Consider the following 26,302-nt stretch of genomic DNA (forward strand, 5'->3'; position numbering starts at 1 on the left):
GTGGATGCACATATTGTGTTCATGGATAGGAAGAATTAACATCCTTAAGATGTCTATACTACCCAAAGCAATCTATAGATTCCATGCAGTTCCTATCAAGATTCCAATATTGTATTTCACAGAACTAGAACAAATATTTCAAAAATGTATGTGGTACCACAAAAGGCCCCACATAGTAACAGAAATTTATTATTCTGAGAAAGAATAATAAAGCTGCAGGAATCATACTACCTAATATCAAACTATACTATAAGGCCATAGTAATCAAAAGAGCATGGTACTGGCATAAAAACAGACATGAATCAATGGAACGAAATAGAGAGCCCAGAAATAAACCCACACCTTAATGGTCACCTAACATTCAACTGAGGAACAAGTACGTGTAATGGGTTAAAGATAATTTATTCATAAATGGTATTGGGAAAATTGGACAGATACATGCAGATAAATGAAATTAGACCACCTTCTTACACCACGCATGAGAATAAATTCAAAATGTGTTTAAGACTTAAATGTTGAACCCAAAACAATAAAAGTTGTAGAAAAAAACATGACAGGAAATCTTGTTTTTTGGTATATTAGGCCCTGATATTCTTTGGTAAACACTCTTTATTTTTAAACTTGTCTTGGATGAAACTAACATGATATGCAGATTTCAAAAATGATCTACAGTATTATGCTATTATCACATAAGAAACTTTTTAAATACATTTACCAATATTCTTAAGTATATTCAGTAATGGTTTCATTTGCCCTGCTGAAGCAATCAGAGAAGGGGCATGTGAAAGTAATGCAACACTTGCTGCAATACAAATCTTTTCCAGTAGTTGATGCCAATTTTCTTTACTGTTTTTAATCTCTTCTTTAAGTTGACTTGTCTCTTTTCCCACCTTTTTAGTTTCCTCTGTATTAGCTGTAATACTTAGTTCTGTAAGGAGCTGTAAAAAAGAAAGTTCCATTTTCAAACTTCCAGATTATCAGCCTATGTCTATTTCTCAACTAACTTAAAAGCTCTTTGATGTGTTTGTGCAAAATTTCCAGACTTTGATCTTGGTAGTGGTAGTATCCATGGTTTATACCTTCCTAAAGTCTCTCAACACATCAACAAGGGCTGTGCAGGAGTTGGGCTGGGACAGGATTGAGAACTATGCCAGGAATGTGTTTCAGTCTAAAGGATGCTCTTTGGGAAGGATGAAAGTTTAATTCTAATTATTTATTGATTTCACTGATTTAATGTTACCATTGGTATTTAGTTAATTATTGATGGGAATGGGGAGCAAAAAGGAATTAGACATTGACCTTAATAAACTGGGAAGCACAAGCCTGTTTACTTCACCAGGAAGCACCTTTTCACACTCCAGGGAGTAATAGCATTACTTCACTAATCAGATTAACACTCCTCCTGTCCCCATCTGTAACCAGGATTGTTGGAGGGCACAGAGGGAGGTGCTGGACCATAGAAGCCTGTCAGTCTAACTAGTGTATGTAGACCCATCAATATGCCACAGAAACTTGGGAAGTGGATTGGTCATTTTGAAAACAATTCTTGTCTTTCCATGTCTAAGTGTATATGATCCCAAGGAAGGAAAGAAACTCTCCTTCTCTCATCTGGGTGACTCACACTCACCCATTGCACCCACATGTCCTCTTGCCATAGCCATGTGGCCTTAGAAGTCACCTGGCCCATGACTACGTGGGCTCTGCATATAGACTTGAGGAGAATGCCATCACAGTAATGAACTGCAGCTGGGAACACAAGCTAAAATGGATTCTGGACTGTACTTGAATATGGAGCAAAAGCTTTGAGCAGTGGCCTATATAGTGGCCCTACTGAAGACAAGATTGGACTTTTTCCATGGCAAGACAGATGGAAGGGAAACATTGGGAGGTCAAGAGGGGCACCCCCTTCATTTTATATCACTAATGAAGTTCACCACAGAGCCCCAGCCTCCCTTTATAGGTCTTAGGAAATTCCATCTAGACACTGTAGGAACTCACTTTCCATTAATAATGGTAGGATGACTACACACATGTAATACATAATGGGAACCTCTAACTCTCTAGAGAACACTGGGTATAAATTCCTGTTGGGGCAAAGAATGAATTGTACTCTGGGTGTAGGGAATAAATCAGGCAGATCTGGAAACAAATGCAGCAACTTGAAGAGCTTTTAGGATCCTATACATCACATCAGGTACATCTGATGTTTTCAACCAGATAGGTCTACATTAAGTCTCTTTGATGGTTGTAGCAAACATCCTAGGGCTACAAGACTAAGGTCCTATTCACTTGGGGGCAAAATAATACCCTATTGTCACCATAAACAGAAATTCAGGAGCCTGGTGCATGTTATTTGTACTCTTCTATCTTTAGTAGTAAAGAAAGTGCTGAGTATTGTATCTTAGGGCTTTAGACTGATCCTATTAATTCCACATTTCACTGAATTGTATGCCTTTGTACTTTCTTCAGGGTATGTAACTTGAGATAAAATTTTTGTTCTTCCATTATGAAGAACCCTGTTATTGATTGTCCTTTAGCCTTTGCCCAGGCCCCACCCAGACTCACCTTGTGCTTCTTCTTCAGTATTTCTTCCTGTTCCCTCAGTCTGTTCTTGTGATCTCTCTCTAACTTATTCTTCAGTTGGGCTATGTTTTCCTCAAAGCTTTTCTCTTGAGCCTTCATTTCTTCCTGCTTTTCATTAAGTTTCTGCCTTAACAGCTCCCATTCCTTCTCAGCTTCCAATTTTTTGGCACACTCAGCTGTTCCCCCAGGGTTTTACAGAGGAAAGAGAATAAGTTATGCTGAGCTGTACACTTCTGTATTCAGAGTCTAAAATGAGTTAAAAATGGTAACGATATATCTCTGGTTCAGAATGTGATGGAAAAACATTAATTGGTTGAATGAGGTTATTTTTCATTTAGTAGAGTTGTTGAAAAGAAAGACAGAAGCACCTTGGATAGAAAGACAGAAGCACTTTGTTTCAGGAAAGATTTGTTCTCAAACTTGTTACAGGACACTGAAGGAACCTCCCCCTCCTCTGTGATCAGAGCCCTTTCCTGTACCTGCTAGATCCTTCTCCCCAGCAGTGAGGGCTTTGTCTGCTTGCAGGATGGATTCCTTTGCTGCAGTCTGTGACTGCAGGAAGTTCTGGAAGACCTCATTTGCCTGGGGAGGCGGGGAGAAAGAGGGAGCAAAGAGTCTTGCTGAAATAATTGTTGTTCAGTAAAACTACAAATTAGACCATGCAAATTCTTCATCCTTACTAGTAACCCAGAGTAGTTCCCTTTCTTTACTGGCCACAATAAAAAATAATCCAACCTCTCTAGTTAGAAAAAAATACCCTCTATAGTAACCTCCCAGCTCTCCAGCTTCCTGTCCTAATGATGCCAGGCATCACCCACCCTAGGATACAGACAACCAGGTTCATGTGCAGTCCTACAAACACTAATCCTCCATTGTATCTGATATGTGCACATTCTTTCTCTCCTGACTGGATATTTCTAACCCTTTCTTTACCTGGATATCATTTATTGATACCTCAGCTTATAGTTTCCATCTCCTCTTCCAGGAAGCTTTGCTAAACTTCCTTCTGACATTTGAATGGATGTCAGATACACAGACCTGTCCAACCAGCTCTACTGTTTGCTGACTGTGTGTTCTTAGGTAACTGATTAGCTTCTCAGTGCATCACATTTCTCAATTATATAATGAGGATGGCAGTGGCAACTACATTTATATTAATCGAAGAATTAAATTTATAATCCAAACACTGCACCTAATATCATACCTATAATAGAAAGTGAGTGCTCAAAATATGTTAGCCATCATCATCATTATCAGTGTATACTTGTATGATAATAATATCCCATCATATCCAACTGAGTATATATATGTCCTTTTTTTGGTAAGAGCATAAGCTTTTTGAGAATGCTGTTCCTCTGATATTTAGCACAAAAAAAAAACCATTAAACTGTTAAATAAAACAAATGTTCTCTTTTATCTAGGTTTCTGATAATAAATCCTATATTTGGGAAGAAATATGTCAGGTTCATTTAAAAGTATCTAGGTAATTGTGGATATAAAAGCTAAAAATGTAGGACTCACCACATTCACTTTGTTTCCACAAATGGTGTGGTGTGGTGTTGGATTTGAAAAGAAATAACAAAGACTCTCTGACCCTAACCTGCTATTTTCCCCACCTCTTTCTATTTCTCACCTTAATTCCTTTCCTGGGCACCAGGTGATAGGACTGTTCAACCTTGTCCATTGCTTCTAAGTAGAGATTGTATCCTCCAGGCACAGAGAAAGTTCCTTTTGAAATGTTTTCCATCAAGGGCTCTTTAAATTGCTTATGCTGAGCCTGGCAATATTTGACAGATGCATGTTCATTCTGTTGCAAGAAATCTTCCTTCCTCCTCCTTATAGTTTCCTGCCAGGTAAATTTGGAGAAACCCAAAGAACATAAGGCATTAGAAGGGAAGATCCAACTGTGATCCTCTTGGAAGAAGCAGTGTGACTTGCAATCAAGATGGCAAAGTTGGTAAATGCTGTGCTTGCCTCCTCACATGACTACATCAGATTTACAACTAAATTATAGAGCAACCATCATTGTGAATTATCTGTAGACTAGCTGAGCAGAAGTTGTACCAGTACTGATATAATGAAGAAGCCACAACAGGACTGGTAGGAGGGACAGAGATGTTGTACAGACAGGTCCCACATCTACTAGGCAACTAGGATTTGGGAGGGATATCTCAGCTGCTGAGTTCCCCCACTGTGGGATGATGGGTCCCAGCCCATACTGGGATCCCTAGACCAAGAAACCAGTGCCTGGAAGAGGAGTTCCCACACATTTGTGAAAACCCGAAAGGATTATGAATGAATAAGAAGGAAAGCTTCTAGAATGTCAAGCATTCTTTTTGAGGGACCTGGGAAAGGACTCACTTGCTCTCAAACTCACTTGCTGCAACACTGCAGGGGCAGGAGCCTGAAAGACTCCAGGGATATACAGTGAAGAATTTAATTGACTAGCTTCAGGGCTACAGTGGAGGTTTAGATTTCAGGGTGGCTTTTTCTGGGGGATGAGTAAGGAGGTAGATGCCATTGTTTCTTTGATGAGCCCTTTCTCCACCCACTGAGCGGGCACAGGAGGTAACGACAGTCTTTTCAGTAAATCATGTTGAAAAAAAAAACTGGACAGATAGATAGAAGACAAACACAAAGTGGATTACAGACTTAAATTTAAGTCTTGAAGTCATAAAGCTTGAAGAAAATATAAGCAGTAAGCTCTTTGACATCACTCTTAGTAATATTTTTTACTATGTCTCCTCATGCAAGGGAAACAAAAAAAAAATAAACAAATGAGACTACATCAATCTCAAATGTTTTTGTAAAGTGAAGGAAACCATCAATAAAATGAAAAAAACCCTATGAATAGGAGAAGATATGCACCAATTCTACATCTAATAATGGGTTAATATCTGAAATAGAGAGGAAACTCATATGACTTGACACACACACAAATACAATTAAAAATATAGTAAGAAAAGACATACAGATGGTCAAAAGACATAAAAAGATGTTCAGTATTGCTAATCATCAGAGAAATGCAAATTAAACACAATACCTCACACCTGTCAGAATGGTGACCACCAATAAATCAAAAAACACAAGTGTTGGCCAGGATGTGGAGAAACAGGAGCCACTATGCACTGTTGGTGGGATTTTAAGTTAGTGCAGCCACCATGGAACACAGGAAGAAGATTCCTCAAAAAAATTAAAAAATATTACTACTGTATGACCCTGCTATTCCACTGTTGGGTATTTATCTGAAAAAAATCCAGAACACTAATTTGAGAAGACATATGAACCCCTATGTATTGCAGCATTATTTATAATAGCCCAGATATGAGAACAGCTAAGGGGTCCATCAATAGACACTGGTAAAGAAGTGGTATATATACAATGAAATATTACTGGTCGATATAAAAGAATGAAACCTTGCTATTCATGAAAACATGGGTAGACTGAGGGGGTATCACACTAAATGAAATAAGTTGCAGAGAGAAAGACATGATTTCATTTATATGTCATAAAATAAACATAAAAACATAGTGGAAGCAAACTCATAGATATAGAGAAGAAATTGATAGGTGCCAAATAAGAGGCAGTTTGGAGCAATTGGTGAAAGAAGGAAGTGATTAAAAAGGGCAAGTCACCTGTTGTAAAAAAAAGTCACGAGGATATAAAGTACAGTATATGGAATATAGTCGATTATACTGTAATAACTTTGTCCAGTGTCAGATGGGTACTAGACTTGTCAGGGTGGTCACTCTGGAAGCTACCTAAATGCCTAATCACTATGTTGTATGTCTGAAACTAATACAATACTATAAGTCAACTGTAATAAAAAGATTAAAAGAAAAATAAAAGAAGCAGTCTGGTGGCATCAGGGTGGACTGGGAATTGAAATGACCAGGCATCATGTGGAAGGTCCCATATTCCCTTTGGCTCAGGATCAACACCTGTAAAATGATGGAGCTGGTAGACGTAAACTCCATGGTGCTTTTCCCCCCTGATATTTAATTGATGTATTAGTTTCAGATATACAACTTAGTGGATCGATACTTGTATATGTTGTGATCTGATCACCACAATAATTCTAGTTAACACCCTTCACCTTGCATAGTTACAAACATTTATTTCATGTGTGTGAGAAGTTGTAAGATTTACTCTCTAGCAACTTTCAAATATGCAATCCAGTGTTACACACATGGTTCCTTTATCAGTAGCAGGATTAATCAACAACAAGCAATGGAAAGTTCGATATGCCTTTCCTCTGCAATCTTGGGTTGCTATGGATAAAAATACATACATAACAAATCAATTGCCCACTAATGAGTTAAGCGGTCTCTGAAGAGAGTTTTAAACCAGTCATGAGCTTTTTTCAATGAGGGTTTAATTAAGCAAAAATATAGAAACAAATTTTATTTGCTGTACTTTATTTTAATGAAGTTGGTTTCCTCTTTATGAACTGAAGACATTTTTGTAACTTGTATGATAGCCAAAGACAGACTCATAGACAAACACAGTGAAGGTACATACAATAAGTAGAATTATGATATTTTCTAGAAGTTCTCTCCCCTTGTGTCCACTCTCTACACAGTCCTTGGGCCTGTGAACATGATGAACATTAATCCTGTATGTTTTACAGTTCACATGACTTTAGGATGGAACTTTCCAGATGGGCATTACCTAACTACATGAGCCCTTTAAAAGCAGTTTTCTCCAGTTGATGGCACAGGAGGAAGTCACACAAATACAGAAACAATACAAGGATAGATGCACCATTGATGACTTGAAGATGGAGGGGAGTTCCCAGAACCTCCACTGATAATACAAGCCCATGTGAAACTTGTTTTCAACCTGTGGTACAAGGGCATCCATATCTTGTACTTGAATCTGTCCCGAAGAATTGTGAGCTAATAAACATGTATTGTTTTAAGCTGTGAAGCACACAGTGTTTTACTTTGTAATAATAGAACATAAAGAACAAATCTTTTAGAAAAAGCAGGGACCAAAGCCTACAGAGCCCCATCACTGAGAAAAATCCATGCTCATTCTACAGTGAGAAACACGTGAACTGTAGAGTCACAAAAAGGGAATCATTTTAGAAGGATAGTTTTCAGGAAGGATGTAGGATAAGCCATATTACCATTAACTTCCCCTGGAACGGCCGCTCATCATCCTCGACAGAGCGCTTCATGAAGATCACAATGGCTTCCCTCTCACAGGCTGCATGCAGGTCCAGCAGCTCCTGGAGCGTGTCTGTGGGAAACCTCACTCGCTGGGCCATCTGCTCACTGTCGTGGTCGGCTGCCTTCTGCACGGCCACTGAATTCTCATGCTGGGCCAGAGCTGTCACTGCGTTCTCCAAACAAGGCACTGCTCCACTGTTGATGGTGTCCACATAGGCCTTTGCCAGAATCCCCAGCCCTGCGTTATATGTGATATTTAGGTAATAAACAGAAACGAAATTCATTGTTTTACAAGTTTTAGTGATCAGCTTTCTAAAAATCACAACAATTTTATTGAAATGAAGTTTTTGGTTTTCTCTTTCTTCTTCTCCCCATGTTCTTTGTGCCTTGTCTCCTCCTCCTTTTTTCATGTGTCCACTTTCAAATGATAACATCATTGTGCATGCTATTCACTCTATTTTGATTCATTAATTCATCATGTTTTAATATCACAATAGTAATCTCAGTGTGTTCCAGGATTTCCTAGAATACTTTCCCAGGGAAATGTAAAAAAAAAAAACATTTATTTTATAGGTAAGTAAAGTAGATAATTGGTGGGCACTATTCCAAAATGAATGGGATCCCTTGAAAAATCATCAAGATCTCAGGACAGTGACACATACATTAAACCAAGAGTGGGCCCATCTTAACCCCAGGTCTGTGTGTCTGCCCAGGTGGCATATCAGTGAATGTCACTCTGTATATAAGGCTATGGAATTTGCTTCTCAAACTCTTCATGAGCTTTCAGAGGATAGTGTTTTGCTACATATTTTCTAACTGGTGTAAATTCACAAAAATTTTGTGTATTTTCATCAAAACACACCATCTCATTGGTCTTCTCTTTATGAACTAGATTCCTACCCTTTATAGCACCTTGTACTTATGTTATTGCTGTATTAGTCTCAAGAGACACAGTAGGGTTCAATTATCCTTCATATAGAGAAACTTTAATGAAGAACATGCATGTCTGTGTGTGGCATGAATCTCTGCTTTTTCCATATCAGATAGAGGAGGAAACAAAATTGTCAACAAACTCAGAGTGTAGTCACACACATCACACCACAAAGAAACATGCTGTAACAACAAGGCTCACCATTTCCAGTGACAATTATTTCCTCTCTTATGGTCTTGGCTTTCGAGTGTGTGAGGATATAGTCACCGAATATTTTGGATTGCTCCTGGAAATTCAAATCTAGTTCATTTTCTGACACCTCCTCCATATGACGTAATAATATTTTGTCATTGATAGGCCAGTCAAAAACAAGGCACTTCTGCCTTGGAAAGAATTTCTTGATACATATTTTAGGCATATTGGATTTCTTGATTTGGGGATCCTCACCTGTAGAAAGAAGAAGAGCAATCATTGATGAGATAGTCTGCAGACAAGGAGATTGAAGACTTCCATTTCCAGGGATCTTTGCATCACTTTAACACTGATGCCTGTGAGTATCCTTTTATTTGATCATGCAAAGCAACCTAAGGCTAGTCTACTCAAACATAAAAATTATATTTATTTCTTTTTTTCCAGAGCCAAAAGTAAAACAAGTACTTCTGGAGAAGAAGCAGGGGCATCTATCCCAACTGCAAAAAATTGTGATTGTTTTCCTTAGCCATTCCACAGTGTCTAGTGACATGATTATTAGATTTTTTTTTGTAAATGAGAGCTTAATCCCCAAAACTATCAGAAATATATTTTATATTAAATCCTCATGTCAGAAATAAAATTCGAGCTCTTCATTGACATGGACAACTGTGTGGTGGGGGTAGTGGAGTACAAGAGGACTACATGGTAATGGACAAAAGTACAATAAAAATTTTAAAAAATTAATAAAAAACTAAAATTGAGCTCTAAAATAAGAACAAATAATTTTCTGGTAGAAATAAAAACATTTATGATATTTCTGGGGGAAATATCATGTGAAGGACAAAGAATACCAAGAATAATAAAGAAAAACTTCTAGACTTCTGGCAAAGATGGAGGCATAGGTAAAAATGCTTTGCTTCCTTGCACAACTAAAAGAAGGACAACAACAAATACAAAAACAAAAAACAACCAAAATTGCCAGAAAATTGAAATGTATGAAAGTCTGACAACCGAGGAATTAAAAAAAAAACATATATCCAGGCTGGTAGGAAGGGTGGAGACGGGCAGCCGGGGCAGAGAGTGCACACAGCAATTTAGCAGCTAGAGGACTAGATGGGTCAGGTGGTGGCTGGTGGGCCCACATTTCTGTGCTGATAAAGTAAGTGGAACAACTGAGGAGCAAAACAGACCATGCAGATAGACATGCAACCCAGGGTTCCAGTGTGGGAAACGAAAGCCTCAAAACCACTGACAGTAAAAACCTGTGGGGGTTGTGGTGGTAGAAGAAACTCCCAGCCTCACAGGAGAGTCTGTTGGAGGGACCCATGGGGTCCTAAAATGTACACAGACCCACCCATCCAGGAATCAGCACTAAAAGGGCACAATTTGCTAATGGGAAGCAGAGGAAATGACTGAAAGCCAGCTGAGTAAGTGCCATTGTTCTGTCTCTAAGCCCTCCCCAACATACACTGCCACAATTCAGCAAACTGGGTTGCCCCACCCTGGAAAATACCTAATGATTGACCCCTTACAATGCAACAGGTGCACTGAGGAAAAGAAATATGGCCCAAATGAAAGAACAGATCAAAACTCCAGAAAATGAACTAAAAGCAGCAAGACAAAAGGAGACAGTTACCTACAAAGGAGTTCCCATAAGACTTTCAGCTAATTTCTCAAAAGAAATCTTGCAGGCAAGAAGGGGCTAGAAAGAAGTATTCCAACTCATGAAAGGCAAGGACCTACATCCAAGATTACTCTATCCAGCAAAGCTATCATTTGGAATGGAAGGGCAGATAAAGTGCTTCCCAGATAAGGTCAAGTTAAAGGAGTTCGTTGTCACCAAGCCCTTATTATATGAAGTGTTAAAGGGACTTATCTAAGGAAAAAAAGATAAAAAATATGAACAGTAAAATGACAACAAGCTCACAACTATCAACAACTGAACCTAACAAAACAAAAGCAAACTAAGCCAACAATTAGAATTGGAACAGAATCACAGAAATAGAGATCACATGGAGGGCTGTTCTGAGGTGAGCTGCAGAATGACTGTTACACCTAAGTCTAAAAGATGAGGAGAGAAATGAGGACCTGGCCAGCCTTTCCCCCTTACCTTGGAGGACACCATGGAAATGAAAGCTGACCTTCTGTGTCATTCCTCACAGGTGTGCAAATCCCTGTTCTAATCATTTGTACTCCAGGGAGAGGGTCTAAGTGCCACCGGTATTAGAAATGGGTTTCTGGGGCATGCCAGTGACTTCTCTACCTTTCTTCAGGAAAGTCAGACAACACAAGGGTGAAGTTGGGCCCAGAGAAAAGCCAATGCTATTAGGCAGGTGCCTGAGAGGGCAACAGGTCAGGAACAAGTCACATGTCTAAATGAGGGCGCACAAAAAGAACACGCACTTATCCAAGCAGGAATGGGGAAGCTTGGTGGGCACGTGTGAACTGGCTTAACTTAGAAATACTGGTTCTCAGAGCAAACCAGGAGATCCAAGCAACTAACCAAGAACTTGGGATAGTTAGGAGATAGAAAGGCAAAATGGCCAAATTTTAAGGAAATTAATCACAATCAAGAGATATCAAGAAGTAGAGGATGCATTCAATTACTTAGTAAATGAACTCAGTATGTTAAAACCGGCACTGTGATAAATGCTGGTGCTACAATGATAAACAAGATAAATGTGGTCTTTGCCCTCATGAAGCCTCAGATTAGCATGTCTGGGTGAGAGCAGGGGGAGAGATGAGACAGGAAACAATTGCACAAACAAAATAGGGTATCATTTGCTTTTGTGGAAGAATGAGAGAAGTCTAGCGTGGCTGCGGGTAGGCAGCAGGAGAGAGAGCCTGGCAAAAGACGACACTGAGAGACAGGGAAGGGCTAAATCGGAGAAGGCTGCATGCCAAAAGAATTCAGCAGAAAAAAAGGATTAATGGTAGTGATTCCCCAGTACTAAAAAAACCTTGGATAAATAAGCATAGGTTGCTTCAGCCTAGGAATCTGTGGTTCCGCTGAAAACTTGGGCCAGTTTCCAAACATGGTTTTTTGAAGGAATGGAAAATAAACAGGCCACTTAGCTGGAATGGACAGTAAGGTGGTTCTCAAAAAGGTGTTCCAGATTCTTAGCTGAATCTTTCTTTTCCTCAGTAACATTTATTCCCTACAGCAGGAGATCCTACCCTAGAAAACTCAAAGCCCAGGAGATAAACATATGTCCTCACTGTAGAATTATTCTGGGCTCTTCTTTTTCTCATAACCCACATGTAATCCATCAGCATCTGCCTTCAAAAAATATTCAGAACACAGTCACTTTTCACCACTTCTACCATCCCCACACTGGTTCAGTCCATCACTATCTCTCTCCTTCATCACGTCAGCATTCTTCTAACTCAGCCAAGCAGCCAGAGTCCCCTTGATAACACAAGTTAGATCATGTCACTCCTGTGCTCTAAACTCTCCAGTGGCTACCTATCTCACTCAGTCTTCACCCTGACAAACACACCCCTTCTTCATCTGGCCCCCAGCTGTCTCTCTGACTTACTTCCTCCTGCTCTTCTCCCCTGATCATGCTGTTTCAGCCTCGGTGCTTTTCATTTCACTGATGTGCACAACCAGACTGCCCACCCCAGGGCCTCTGCACTTATACTTAGTGTTGTATATTTCCACCTTAGCACTTCACATCTTTCCTCTTCCCTTCTTTATTTTTCTCCATTGCATCCATCAACATCTGAAATATATTATTAAAATATTTATTTATTATCTATGCCTCTCCATTGTGCTATAAGGTCCATGAGGGCAGGAATCTTTATCTGCTTGTCTTCCGTACTCAGTGAATATTGGTTGATCAAAAGAATGGATTTATTTTCAAAGGATAAAATGAGTTTAATACTATATAATAAAAGCAAATGTCAGAACTAGCCTTTATCATGGTATTACTTTAGAGTGATTACATATTTCATTCTTTGGCCTTTCAACTGCTTTCCAGAAAAATAAATTTTTTCAGTGTTCTGATTATTCATAGAGTGATGGTACTTTATAAATATTTTTAAAAAGAGAAATATAGAAAAATATACATTAAAAATTCTTTCACCCACCCCTGTTCCTATCCATTAATTTCACCTGTTCCCCTTACTCCTACAAATAGCCACTTTTACTAGTTTCATTTTGGATCCTTCCAGAGATCCTTTAAGAGCATTTAAGCAAAGAGTTTTCCCCTTTCTTATACAAAATGTAGCATAAACATACACTGCTCTGTATCTTGCTTTTGTACGTTACATTATATTCTGGAAATGTTTTCATATCAGTAATTATAGAGCGTCCTCACTATTCCCCTTTCTCTACTGTTAATTTTTAAACAACCATGGTGTCAGAATAATGGCCCCCAAAGATGTCCATGTCTTAATACCCAGAACCTGCTGATACGTTACCTCGTCTGGTAAAGTGACCTTAGTAAATAGTGTTTAAGGTAAGGATCTTGAGATGGAGAGATCATTTTGGAGAATCTGGGCTCTAATGCCATGACAAGGGTTCTTCTAAGGGAAAGCAGGGGGCAGGAGGGCCCCCTGTGTGTGCTGTGTGTGCTGACGCAAGCAGAGGCTGGAGTGAGGTGACCGAGCACCAAGGATGCAGGCAGCCCCTGGAAGCTGGGAAAGACAAGGACCGGACCCTGCCTTAGAGCCTCCAGAAGGGACGTGGCCATGCTGGCACCCTGCTTTTAGCCCTGACAAACGCATTTCAGCTGCTGACCCCCGGAACTGTAAGATACAAAATTTGTGTTGCTTTAAGCCATTAAGTTTGTGGTAATGTGTTACAGAGAAATAGGATGCTAATATAGTCCTACACTATTTAAATGTTTAGATAGATCATGGTTTACTTAAACCAACTGCCTGCAGATGGACAATAACTTTCCCCTCTCTCCTGCAGTAAATGGCTGTGCACACAGGGCTTCTTACACATGCAGATAATAGTTACAGAGCAACTTCCCAGGAGAGAGTGCTGCCTCACAGCACACGCACATCTCTCATTTGGCTTGGTGCTGCCACTGTCCTCTGGAGACTTTATAGTGCTTTTTAAACCCACCAGAAAAGGAGGAGTGTTTGAAGTTAAGACTTGATGTATTAATATTTAAAAAAACAAACTATTCTTAATAGCAATGACTATGTGTCTGCTCCTGAAATCCCAAATTATACTAGAATCTGTACTCAGCAAGGGCATGAAGGAGAGAACCAAGCAACTCAAACACACAACAGAAACATAACACCTTCACCAAAGACCACGCTTCAACCCCCAAGTTACTGTAACACCTACCTGTAAAGGAGTTGCACAGGTATAAATGCTGTTTTGTTGAACTGTCTGTAAGTGTTTTATTAAGTGATTAGGACCAATGGACCAGCCAAGCTGAAGAAGAAAAAGATAAAAGCAAATATCAATCTAATCGTATGTACCAAATCTGTTTAGAGTAGTAAGCTTAATGCAATTATTAAATATATTCAATTCTAAAGTGTTCATATTATGAAGGGAGTTCAGTTTTAGATTTCAACACTTCTTTTTGTGTAAAAGTTGCCAATTGGAGTCACTAAACTCTGCTCTCAGAAGGTACCTGCAATCATTATCTTCTTCCCTGTTAGTTCACTGCTTGTGATGCTCTGAAGCTGTGAGAAACGGCACCAAAGCTTGTTTGAATTACATACAGATTAAAGTAACTCTGAATGAGGGCCTGAGGGATCTTCCATTATGGCTCTGCAGGCCTCATTTTTGATAATCCCTGCTTCTCAGTCATGGTTAGAAGGCAAGATTTGAAGATAATTGAGTTTCAACCTGATAAATCGTGGGTTAGAGCACAGTGGTTCAGGGCAGGGACTTACACGCCAGCCTGCATTCCCTGCGTTGAATGTATTAGCAGTGGGACCTGAGGCAGGTTCCCTAAGATCTCTGTACTTTGGTTTTACTGTCTGGAAGATGGAGGTAACAGATTGTGCCACCTCCTAGTGCGGTTATGAGGATGGAGGGAACCAGTACAGGTTCAGCACTAAACCCCGCACATAGTGTAAGTACCAAAATACTGCTTTCATTATTTGTTCTCCTCTTACACTAATGGGCAGCAATCTGAACATTCTTTGCCAAGAAAAAGTGTCATCAGTTGGTTATTTGTAAAATGAAAAATTACCTAGTTTTCTTATTTTTAAAGAAATGATTAATTCTCAGAGAAAATAAAGGCCAACGTGAAAGCAGAACGAGTAAATAATAAGCAAAAGATCAGCAAGTATAAACACCTGTGTAAACGAACTATATGTGCATTTAATATACAAAAACTCTACAAAAAGGAAGTTACACACTTGTTTTTAAGCAATTAAATTCTTTGTCTTACCTTCCAGCCAGTCACACTGAAAGTCTTCCCAGCACTTCCTATGGTTATTGTTCTCTCCCACATACCTGGAAAGGTGGCTGAACAGACACACACAAAAAATTAAATAATTGCTTTCAATCAATCTACATTTGGTACAATCTAAAAACAAATGTATCATAGTGTGATCAGTAAAGTTATTTCAATAGGTTTTTTAAAAAAGATTTTATTTATTTATTTTTAGAGAGATGGGAGGGACAAAGAGAGGGAGAGAAACATCAATCATTTGCTTCTTGCACACCTGCAACCCAGGCACATGCCCTGAGTGGGATGGAACTGGAGACCACAGGCTGGCACTCAATCCATTGAGCCACAACAGGCAGGGCTTCAATAGGTTTTTAAAAAGATAATGCTACTTTAACTCAAGCATAGTTGAAAATGCTGCAATGTTTGTAAACACTGTAATATTGTCCCAAAATAATAGGTAATGTATTGAATAATCTTAAGTAGCAACATGATTTCCAGGGGCGGGAGTGGCAGAGGTGCCAGTAGGCAGTGTTCTGGGCTGGTTCAGTGTGGCGGCCACACAGGCTGTGGCACCCAGCACTCTGCTGGCAGTGGCTGTGTGGTCAAGGCAAGCATTCTGTGGCATATTTTCGTTGTGATTCTGGCTACCATTTAGTTCACCTCTGTCTTGGCCTACACCAGCAATGTCAGTACACTGGGGAACTTGTAAGAAAGGCAAATTCTTGGACTGTATCACAGACTTACTGAGTCAAGAACTCAGGAGGTGGGGCCCAGCAATCTGTGTGTGCCTGTGCATGTGTGTGCATATATATGTTCTGCTAACAACTTTATTGAGATATAAATCCCCCATCATATAATTCACTCATTTAAAGTGTGCAAAGCAATGTTTTTAGTATACCCATGGAGTTGGGCAACCATCACCATAATCAACTTTAGAACTTTTTTTCACCCTGAAAGAAGCTCCACACCTTTTAGATGTCAGCCCCTAGGATCCCCATGGCCAAGAGCACTAGAATCTGTGCCTCAGAGGAGCTTATCTAATGCCAAGTATTTCCTCTGTAATGCACAGCAGCCTTCCCGCACTTAGAAACATTAGACAGTACTTCAGCCCCACACATAGAAGACACTCTAAGCAGCAAAGTCACCATTAGAAGGACACTCACTTATAGTACGAGCTAAAGCAAGAAGGCAGAGGGTTGCCCTGTTGACCCCAATGGGGAACATGCATATCGGGTAACAAATTTTTCACCCCTCTGCACATGTCTGAGAAAGAAGCACTCCAGTGACTTTGGGGTTACAGATATATTTTATCTGTAGGTGAGTAGGTGCATTCACAAATATAGATTCCATGAATAATGAGCAACAACTGGGAAAGCTTTCAAGTTGATTTGTATCTTTAATAAAATCATTTATTCATCCACTTGTTAAACATTTATTAGTAATGATCAGGCACCAGGGACTAAGCTAAGCCTAGAGGAACCAAGATGAGAAAGATACAGTTCATATCTTCATGGAGCTTAATGTCTAGTGGGGGTGGGAGATGAGTAAGGCAACACTTGCAATGCCGTAAGACACTGTAATAGCGACTGGCTCAGAGGATTATGCAAGGATGGAAGGTAGCAGGGGTGGGATGCTCGAGCAGAGACTTGGAAGATGTCTGCCAGGCAGGGAAGGAAAAAGAAAGGTAAATTTGGGGCAAAGGGAATGTGTAAAACAAAGTCTTGGAGGTATAAAATGCAAGAGTTTATATCTTTTGCTGGACAGTGGTACATTATTTCTCTGTAATCCTCTGAGAATGCTACCTACAACACTGCCTTTTGGATTCCTCACATAATTCAGTTGTGAAGTTCTTTACATGCAATCCCACAAGTTTTTCACTTGGTTTTTGGAGGTACAGTAGATAAAAGAGATGCTCTCGTATCATTCTAAGAGTGTTGGCACACACAAAAATAAATACTGGGAGAGGGGGCAAGCTGTTTGCTTAAAGTAATCTTCTGATAAGCAAGTCAAGTGCTTACTAAAATGTAAGGTAGCTAAAGAAATTTCCAAAATGAATGTATACATAATTTCAGTCTATCATGAAGCACCTGACAATATTTGTAAAGGTACAAAAACTGTATAAACCAAAAAGTTATAATGATATTCTTTGTGGAGTATAAAAAAACCTGAAAAGATAAATGGGGAAAATATTCAGAGGGTCCATTCAAAGAAGGAATATTCCAATATTTGATATAAATAATTATATCCCTTCACATTCCGAGTCATTTCTCGACTTCCAAAGTATTCCAAAGGAAAACCACGTCCCATGTGCCACTCTCCTGTTTGACTCTGTATAATGCAGAGGATCACTCCCTTCAAAGTAATAATACATATCCAAAATCAGAAAGGCCTATTAGTAAGAACAATATTTGGAAATAACATCTTTGAAAATAAAAAATTACCCAGAGAAACTAATACAATCCTAAAATGTTTTCATGGTAAGTTACATATGAAAGAAATTTAAAGTACTCATGTCAAATGTAGGCTTCAGGCACAAACTATCAAATCTAATTTAATATTTTAAGAAAGACCAATTTGTTGATGGTTACTTGAGCAAAATAAAAGTGGATGTAAGCTGAGCAGATAAATAGCTTGCAAAGAATTTTATACTAATTTTCCAAATATCAATGGATTAGTATACAAATACCAGTGTATTAGAAACCTCTTTTATAAGAGAGGTTTCTTTCATTGACTAAAAGCTTTCTTACTAAAACTTAGAGATACTATTTGAGTCAAGAATCTGATCCAATAGAACAAATTCTACCATTTCAACAGAAAGGGTCTGAAGTAATTTTGAAGCACCCAGATGTTCATATCCTCTGTCTCAGAGATTTGGGGAGCCACAGAAGTTGATGTGAACAGACAGGCAGAATGTGTGATCACAGCGCTATGACCACAGTGACCTGGAGTAAAAGAAACATACTGGCAGGTCTGATTACTTAAAAACTATGTCCAGTATCAGTAACTTCAGCTTGCAGTACATCTGAAAGGCAACTGGTCTTTGCACTCCTCACTTGTGACCCATGATGGTCCTTAAATCAGCCATCCAAGCTGTAACAGTTATTCACAGGCGACTTAGGCTTCGATAAAGTCAGGAGGAGATTAGAGGCATGATGAAGAGCCCCACACCAGGGAAAACTGCCTCTGTGACAACAGGAAGATGATGCTAATTTCATGATGTGTGGCTGGAAGGGCTGTACTGTATTATATTAAAGAACTACTATTGCACTCTACAGATTGTTTTGTATCTTCTTTCATGTAACAAAGGCCACTCTATTTGATAGAATAAGTTTTCATGCAACCAAATTGCATTCTCTAAATAATGAAACAGTGAATTCATTTTTTTTTCTTGTTTTAACTTTATGGGCTGTTATAACAACTAGAGAATCTGACTTAAAAATATGGGTCTTGCTATCTCTTGTAAATGATATTATCAGTTACACTGTTACCATGAAGGGCTTAAATATAACAAGGTTTAAATATGATACAGGCTTAAAAATAATTTCAAGATTATTAAAGTAATCTTTTGGAAACAATATTGCTAAACTGAGCTAAAACTCTAAAGCTCTGAGTCATTTTTGCACAGGCATGAACATATGCTGTAGGTAGAATGTAAAATCATATTTATTCATTATAGATAGATGCCTCTCCCTCTGTGCTTAATCTAAAAGAATGTAATAAATGTAACAGAATAATTCAATCAATTAAAGTTATTTTATTCAAAATATTTAACTATTTTAATAAATCAAATTAATTGAAAATATTTTAAAATACATAGTAATTTAATAAAATTTAATGTAAAAAACACCAAAAAATTAATTGTCCATATTGGCCTGATTTTCCACTGGGGAATAGTTCAAACAACCCAAGACAAAGGCATGTCATCCACAAGACATGTGGAGGTGAACTCTGATGCAGTGTTACACAGAACCACAGTTTACTGCCTCAGGCACTACACCTTGAAAACCTCTGGCCTTCTACTCTCTTTATACGTTCTCCCTCGTAATTTCCTCTTGACCATCAAGCCTGTAATTTCAGCTGTTTTCAGACTTTTGTGTCTCATAGACACTGAAATTTAACAAGACGGAAGCACGAGCAGCCAGAATTTCCTTGGCTCAGCTCTTCCCCACAGATCTGCTCCTCCTCTCCACATCTCTGTCTCTGGGTAAGGGTCTCATCACTGCTGAGGGGCCAGGCTGGAGCTCTCAGAGTCATACTGGCTTCTTCCCTTCCCGCCTTCTACTGATGTACTCTGTGCCTCAGTTTCTCCTTGTAAACAGCTTGCAATACCATCTCCACTGCCGGGGCATCTGATTTGCTTGAGGCCTCACCTGCAGCTGGTTCTTACCTTCATGAAACATATCCAATCATGTAATCAATTCTCCTGCGTTGTCACACCTTGTGCAGTAGTTCTCAAAGTATGCTCACTGGTACTCTCTCTGGTGATCAAATTAATGTATAGAATTTAAAAAGATCAACTAACTTATCCTCCACCAAATTTTCTTAAGCACTTAAGATAAACGCTGCCACTCATCTAATAATGAATGCTCTCAATGGTGAAACAAATGAGCATTTAGTAAGTGATTACTAATGGCAAAATCTGGAAAACTCAGATGTGTTTATTTCAATAGCTCTTTGTTGAGAAAAACTATGCACAGAATTGTGATTTTTATATTGACTTCTATTTACTTCATTTCTGTCAGGAAAATTATTTCTAGTTTCAGGATGGAATGCTATCACTATTTCATGATGTTTGCATCAAGGCTTTGAGGTGCCCTACCACTAAAATAAACTTCAGCACCACTGACCTCCTGTAAACAACAACACGTGTAAATGCAGCCAGAGCTGCCCTGACAGAGAAACTACCTTGCATGTCTCCTGCCTCAAATCTTTGGATGTTAAAACAGAGCAAAGTAACCTTTGGATGGGGACTAAGCAAACTGGTGTCCTAAAAATCTGTTTGCAAAGGTAACAAGAACGCAGATATTAAGACTGCTGGACTAATGACTACTGGACTGAAAATTAAAACATTGTTTAAAATTAACACGTTATATGCACCAATAGAAATTCCTCTCTTCTATTGATGTAATTATCCCCCTTCCCTTTCTCATAAATACTCATTGCTTTTGTCTCTTAATCAGAACATTATCTGGGCTTTCACCTGAATAAGAATTCCAGTGTAGCTATCCATACTGACCTCTATAAAGCTTGTTGCCTCTCACTTGGAAAGGCTGTTTTGTATTTAACACTCCTCAACAAAGTCAGACTCCATTTTCATATGCAATGTCCTTCAGAATCACCCTACTTTTCCACTTTCACATCTATCAGCTACTACAACACACCTCTATAAACCAATTATTTTTCTAAGTTTACCTTGCTCTTTCAGGCTTTTTTTTGCCTTAGTACCTATCAGATTGTCTGATGGAAGTTTTCTACCTATTTTTTTTGCCTAGCTAATTCTGTCTTTTGCCCACTCCTTTGTTGAGCCCCTTAAATACTTGCTGTCTCCCCTGTGTCTCTACAACAATTTGCAATGCACCGTGTGGATAATCATCACACTGGCAGCAGCCATGTACATGTAGGTGCACTCATTTTTTTTTAAATGTATTGGTTCCTGCCACAGTGATTTTAGTTATCCTTCCCTTAGCCTTTTCACACCTCCCGTTCATTTATTCAACAATTACTTTTTGATCATCTACCATGTGCAACACCCTATTCTGGGGACTGAGAATTCAGAGAAGACCGAAACAAACTAAAACCCTTTCCTTCTTGCAGGTTAGATGTAAAATATATAGATCCTGATATTTGTTACAAAGGAAAAAAATAACAAAACAGAACAGAAAAAGGACAAAGCAAATGCTGGAAGGAAAGATGTAACTGTGGTCATAAAAACGGACACCTGAATAAAGACCCGAGGGAGGGGAGAGACTGAGCTCTGTGTCCATCTGGGGGAAAAGCATCTGCAGGCACAGGAGGGGCAAGTGCAAATAGCTGATATAAAGGTGGGTTACCCTGGAAGGCAACATGGCCTTTGTGAGATGGCCCGGAAATAGTGGCAAAATCCTAGGCAATGGCCAAGCAGTAACAGTTTACTGTCCCTGTAATCTCCTCCTGTTGACCTGACATTTTGGCAACTTTCTCTGAGGAGAAAGTCCAGTTCAAGAACAAGTAAGCTCCTGTGTCTTATGGACCAAATTATAGCTGGATTCTTGATGGAAGCTAATGATACAGGCAGTACTAATGTTACTGCTCGTTTTATCTAATTAGTAACAAAGGAAAGAGGGGCAAAGAAAATTAGACATTGAGTTTAATAAACTGGGGAGCATAAACCTGTTTGCTTCACCGGGAAGCTACAGCTTCACACCCCAGGGGATTACAGCACTGCTCTGCCAAGGGGATTAACACTCCTCCCTCCCCCCCTTGGATACCGAATGGTGGGGTGTGGGGGTGCAGGTAGAGGTGCTTGACCAAAAAGGCCTATCATTCTAATGAAGGAGTGTAAACTTATCAAATGTCTGTGAAATCTTGGGGAGTTGATTGGTTCCTTTGAAAAACTACCTACCTAGTCCATCCCAAACCCAAGCTAATATAATCCCAGGGGAACCAAGAAGCTTTCTTAGCCTCTCTTTCTTTCTCTAGCCCACGGGTACCATACACGCCCTGGACGTTCATGCTCTCTCTCATCCAGGAGCACGTGACCATGTGGGTCCAGCAGCTGTCGGGACCCACAGCAGATGGTGTGGGCTCCAAATGGGCTAAGCTTTAGTATGAATCTGGACACTGGCTTTTGTGTTGCCCCAGTTGAAGATGAGATTGGACTTTTTCCATGGTGGGACAAAGGGAGATGTGAAATTAGAAACCCAGGGGCAGCTTCTGTTCCCACCTGAATAAACCTTGCCACGTCACAACCTCTGGTGCATGGATCCTTGGAGTGCTTTCCTCGTCGTCCCATGGAAGAGCCTGATTCCGACCTACAACACCACTGCTCTGGTTTCATAGCTTCATGGTGTGATACAAAAGCTCCTCCCTTAAGTTCCTTTCTATTAGGCCTTCAATTTTCAGTTCATTAACTCACTTGAGCACCATTTATTCAAATCTCATTTTTAAGTACTCACACAGACAGATACACATTACAAAGATTATTTTAAAGCTGTTCTGGGATCCTTTCCAATAGTTGTCCCACACACGCCCAAACACATTTGTGACTCCATGTAATGATCAGCATCTATTTTTAAATGCTTATTTCCAGTATACACAAGCCATTCATAAACCTCATCGCTGATGCAGAGCGTGTCATATTTGATGCAAAGGTTAGCAATTACTTGGAGTTCCTCTTTGGTGTACACCTGTACATATTAAACAAACAAGAGCATAGCAATTATTACTCAATGTGTGAGCAAATGCTGGATCAGAAAACTACGTAAGGAGTTTATAAAACTCACTTACTTTGCCAAAGGGGTTATGTGGAGAATTTAGTATAATAGCTTTGGTTTTGGAATTAAATTTACTGGCCAGTTCTTCAGGATCCAATGTCCAGTCAGAACTGGACCACTTTTTTCCCATCAATACGTTTCTAAGAATGAAGAATGAAGATGTGATTTAATTAAATTAAATCATGTTTGCTGTTTTATGAATAAACAACTTAATAAATAAAAAATTAGAGAAAAGTGTGGCAAGTATAACTGAATAAATGACTAACAAAAAAATAAACAAAAATAACTAAGCCTTAAGAGCCCAAGAGGACTTGAATCTCATGCTCACACCTATTAAACAGAAAAATGAACTTTGTCAATACTAATAGTTGTTAAGGTGCCTATATTCTTTCAAAGGGGACAGCTATAACCATGGTTAACATGTCTCATACTATAAGACTAGTAGGAAATTCTAGGAGTCACCTTAGTGTATTACTTATTTTAATATGATTTTTAAAAAAGACAATGGTACTATACTTTATTACATTGCTAAAGGTAACAGTAGAACAAGAAAAAGTCACTTTGTTCAGAACTCAACAAGCATTTACTGAGCACCCAGCATCCCTCTGCACTGGGGAGCAGTGCTATAAACATGAGTCCGAAGTGGGCTCTACCTGGTGGTGCTGAGTCAGTGGGGGAGACACATAAACACGAAAGACAGTGCTACATGCATGTGGATGCTAATGTAACAGACACACATGGCAAACATGTGATAAAGCAATAAATGTGCCCCTCTTAACATAGTCATTGACTAACTTCTGTCAAAGTAGAGATAATATATTACATACCAAAATGTAATTAAAGTAGAAATGTTATTGGCAACAAAGTAATTGGTATTTTCAAAATTTCTTAAAGCATGTGAATGGTACTGACGAACTTACAGATCTTAAAGAAATAAAAACAGTTGTTCCTCCGGCCATTCTCACCATGGGCTCATAGCAGTCATAGAAAGGTACTATCACTATGACCTGAAATAAAACCAAATGAGAACACAACATATCCATCATTGATTCATTTAACAAGACTGTGTAACTACTGTGCATGAGGCACTACTACACGCCAAGGTGCAGAGTGAAAAAAGCAGGCTTGGCCTTCAGGGAATCTAACGTGGAGTGGAAGACACCCTGGGGATAAACTTATCTGGAGCCTTAATTGGAGTCATTGATCTCTTAGGGAGATTTATAGATAGGCTTGCAGAAGGGACCCTTGGAATTGTATGCAAAGCTTTTTATGTGCATAGGTAGATTTTTTAGGGGGAAAGGGCCACAGCTCTCATCATATTCTCAAAGGGATGTTCCAGCCAAAAACATGGAGTTTATTTAACTTTCAAGTTAGAAAATAAAATACCAAGCCCTGGCTGGCATAGCTCAGTGGATTGAGCGTGGGCTGCGAACCAAAGTGTCGCAGGTTCGATTCCCAGTCAGGGTACATGCCTGGGTTGCAGGCCATGACCCCCAGCAACTGCACATTGATGTTTCTCTCTCTCTCTCTCTCTATCTCTATCTCCCTCCCTTCCCTTTCTAAAAATAAATAAATAAAAAATCTTTTAAAAAAAAGGAAAAAAAAGAAAAGAAAATACCAGAGGGTGACAGAAACCAGGTGATAAAGAGAACACTGCAATGCTCTCTGTTGTGGAGTCCTAATTTATAAGTATCTTCTTGAAATTAAAGATGCTTCTCTTTTCTCAAAAGCATCCCGAAACGGTGGATGCAGGGGGACTGGTTAGGATAACATCGTTATGATCTAGGTACCATATCTTCCCATGACTTATATCTGGATTCTGTCTCTTTCCTAGTCCCTGGAATGCACTCCTGGTCCCTTTGGCCCTGCATGACCTCTCTCCCAATCACTCATGGGTGGCTTTCAGGCCAGTGAGCCAATCCCACCAGGCCAGCCAGCATCTCTCCGACAATCTGCCAGCCTGGATCTAGCATCCTGACTTTTTGCTTTTCTATAAGGAGAGCTTGAATACACACTTTATAACCATTATATACATTCAACTTTTCTTTCTTTTTTTAAACCCAGCAATATTTCACAAGGATTTTATATTATTAGTTTTAGTATTTATTATTTTAATGGCAATTTGAGAGCCTATTGAATTCTAGAATTTTATCATTTGCTTGTATAAATAACAATGCTATGTCTATTTGTAAGTATAGTTTCTCTTTTTTAAAATAGTTTGCTGAATAAATTCAGATGATTGTTTTGCTAGATTAAAGGGTATAAACACCCTTATGGCACTTCCTATATACAGCCAAACTGCTTTTGAAAAATCTGGCAACAACTATTTATAATTTCACAGGTCAACACAAAGATGTCTTACTAAACTTTATGTTGGTTAAATTAATGGTCCCTAATTATTGTTCTGAATTTGCAGTTTTTACTGTTTCTATTTCCTATGATGTGAAATACCTGTCCAAGTTCTTTTTCTTTGGCATCAAAAGAGGCCCTTCATTCTTACGCCCCTTTGCTTGTCCTAGTCATTCTGCTTTCATTGCACACCTACTATCTCATGTGCCATGTTGAGGTGGTGTATTGTGGAAGACAAAGATGAACCAGGAAATGATCTTTCCCTCCAGTGGACTGCAAGTTTTTAATTAGTCTGCAAAATTCTCAGAAACTAAGATGACCTATCTTTGCAACCCTGGTGAGAAACAGAGTGCCTGATATGGAAGGAGAGCTCAAAGGAAAGGAAACTACATTGGGAGGCAGAACTGAGGTAGAACTGAGAAAAGGTACTTACACACTTCCCTATAATTTCTTCATTGTTACAATGGAAGTAATCCCCTCCCTTTGTGAAGAATAGTTCCTGAACACTCACTATTTTAGGTGCTGGCAGTACAGCAACAAACCAGTTCTGGAACTCACATTCTACTGAGAGAGACTTATAATACTCAAGAAAATGAGGAAGTAAATTGAATAATTTCAGATAGTATTCAATGTTATAAAGACAGTAAAACAGGTCAACATGCTAGAGGGTAACTTTGTGTGTGGTTTCAAAATATTAGATAAAGTGATAGGGGAAGAAAGGGTTAGAGAAAAGGAGGCAGAGGTCTGAGCCTCGGCACTCCAACAGGGCACAGAGAAGCAGAAGCAACAAAGGATTAATGATGTCAAGGTCTGAGGTGAAATTTCAACTCTTTTATAGGAGTAAAGGATATTTTTTATATAAAATTATGACTGTACTTTCTTAACATGTTCTCTTTAGCTTATTGTCTAGCATAATACAGGCAATGAGATATAAAACAATATAACTCAAAGTAATAGTGATTTTTTTTTAATGAAAAAAGTACAGATAAAGTGCTATGAGAATTCAAAGACAGGAATTAACAATATAGATCATGGTGAGCATTCATCCTTCAGGCCCGGCTTAAGCAACGCCTCTCTGGAGCCTGGCAGATCTACGTGGCAGAGCTGATCGCTTCCCTTTGTCACCACTACAACTCAGTGCACCGCTACTGACAATCATGCTGCATTCCTCTTAATCTGTTTATAGGTCTGTCTCCTTTACTTGACACAGAGTTCCTTCCGCGTATAAACTGC

The 26,302-nt window shown here is 39.1% G+C and overlaps 2 protein-coding genes across 5 annotated transcripts in view; both read right to left on the reverse strand.

Annotated features, from left to right (window-relative positions):
• Positions 1–536: 536 nt before the first annotated feature.
• LOC123815517 (guanylate-binding protein 7-like) lies at positions 537–22,302 on the reverse strand. The gene is made up of 9 exons (XM_045833779.1): positions 22,171–22,302; positions 15,246–15,322; positions 14,186–14,275; positions 8,890–9,135; positions 7,715–7,995; positions 4,217–4,429; positions 3,063–3,165; positions 2,566–2,759; positions 537–938 (listed from the first exon to the last, which is right to left on the reverse strand). Exons 4-9 carry the CDS (start codon positions 9,104–9,106, stop codon positions 702–704), a joined length of 1,245 nt encoding a protein of 414 aa, XP_045689735.1. The 5' UTR covers positions 9,107–9,135; positions 14,186–14,275; positions 15,246–15,322; positions 22,171–22,302; the 3' UTR covers positions 537–701.
• A 111-nt stretch (positions 22,303–22,413) lies between these two features.
• Positions 22,414–26,302, reverse strand: part of LOC123815518 (kynurenine--oxoglutarate transaminase 3-like) — a 45,878-nt gene continuing 41,989 nt past the window's right edge. For all 4 annotated transcript variants that reach the window (XM_045833781.1, XM_045833780.1, XM_045833782.1 and 1 more), the window contains 3 exons: positions 23,641–23,727; positions 22,734–22,860; positions 22,414–22,633 (listed from right to left, as the gene is read on the reverse strand). In XM_045833781.1, the coding sequence (XP_045689737.1) occupies positions 22,825–22,860; positions 23,641–23,727 (123 nt within the window). In that variant the 3' untranslated portion in view covers positions 22,414–22,633; positions 22,734–22,824. The remainder of the gene's footprint in view (positions 22,634–22,733; positions 22,861–23,640; positions 23,728–26,302) is intronic.

The sequence above is a fragment of the Phyllostomus hastatus genome, unplaced genomic scaffold (assembly GCF_019186645.2).
Source record: "Phyllostomus hastatus isolate PE091 unplaced genomic scaffold, TTU_PhHast_1.1 phas_contig_191, whole genome shotgun sequence".
NCBI classification, from domain to species: Eukaryota; Metazoa; Chordata; class Mammalia; order Chiroptera; family Phyllostomidae; genus Phyllostomus; species Phyllostomus hastatus.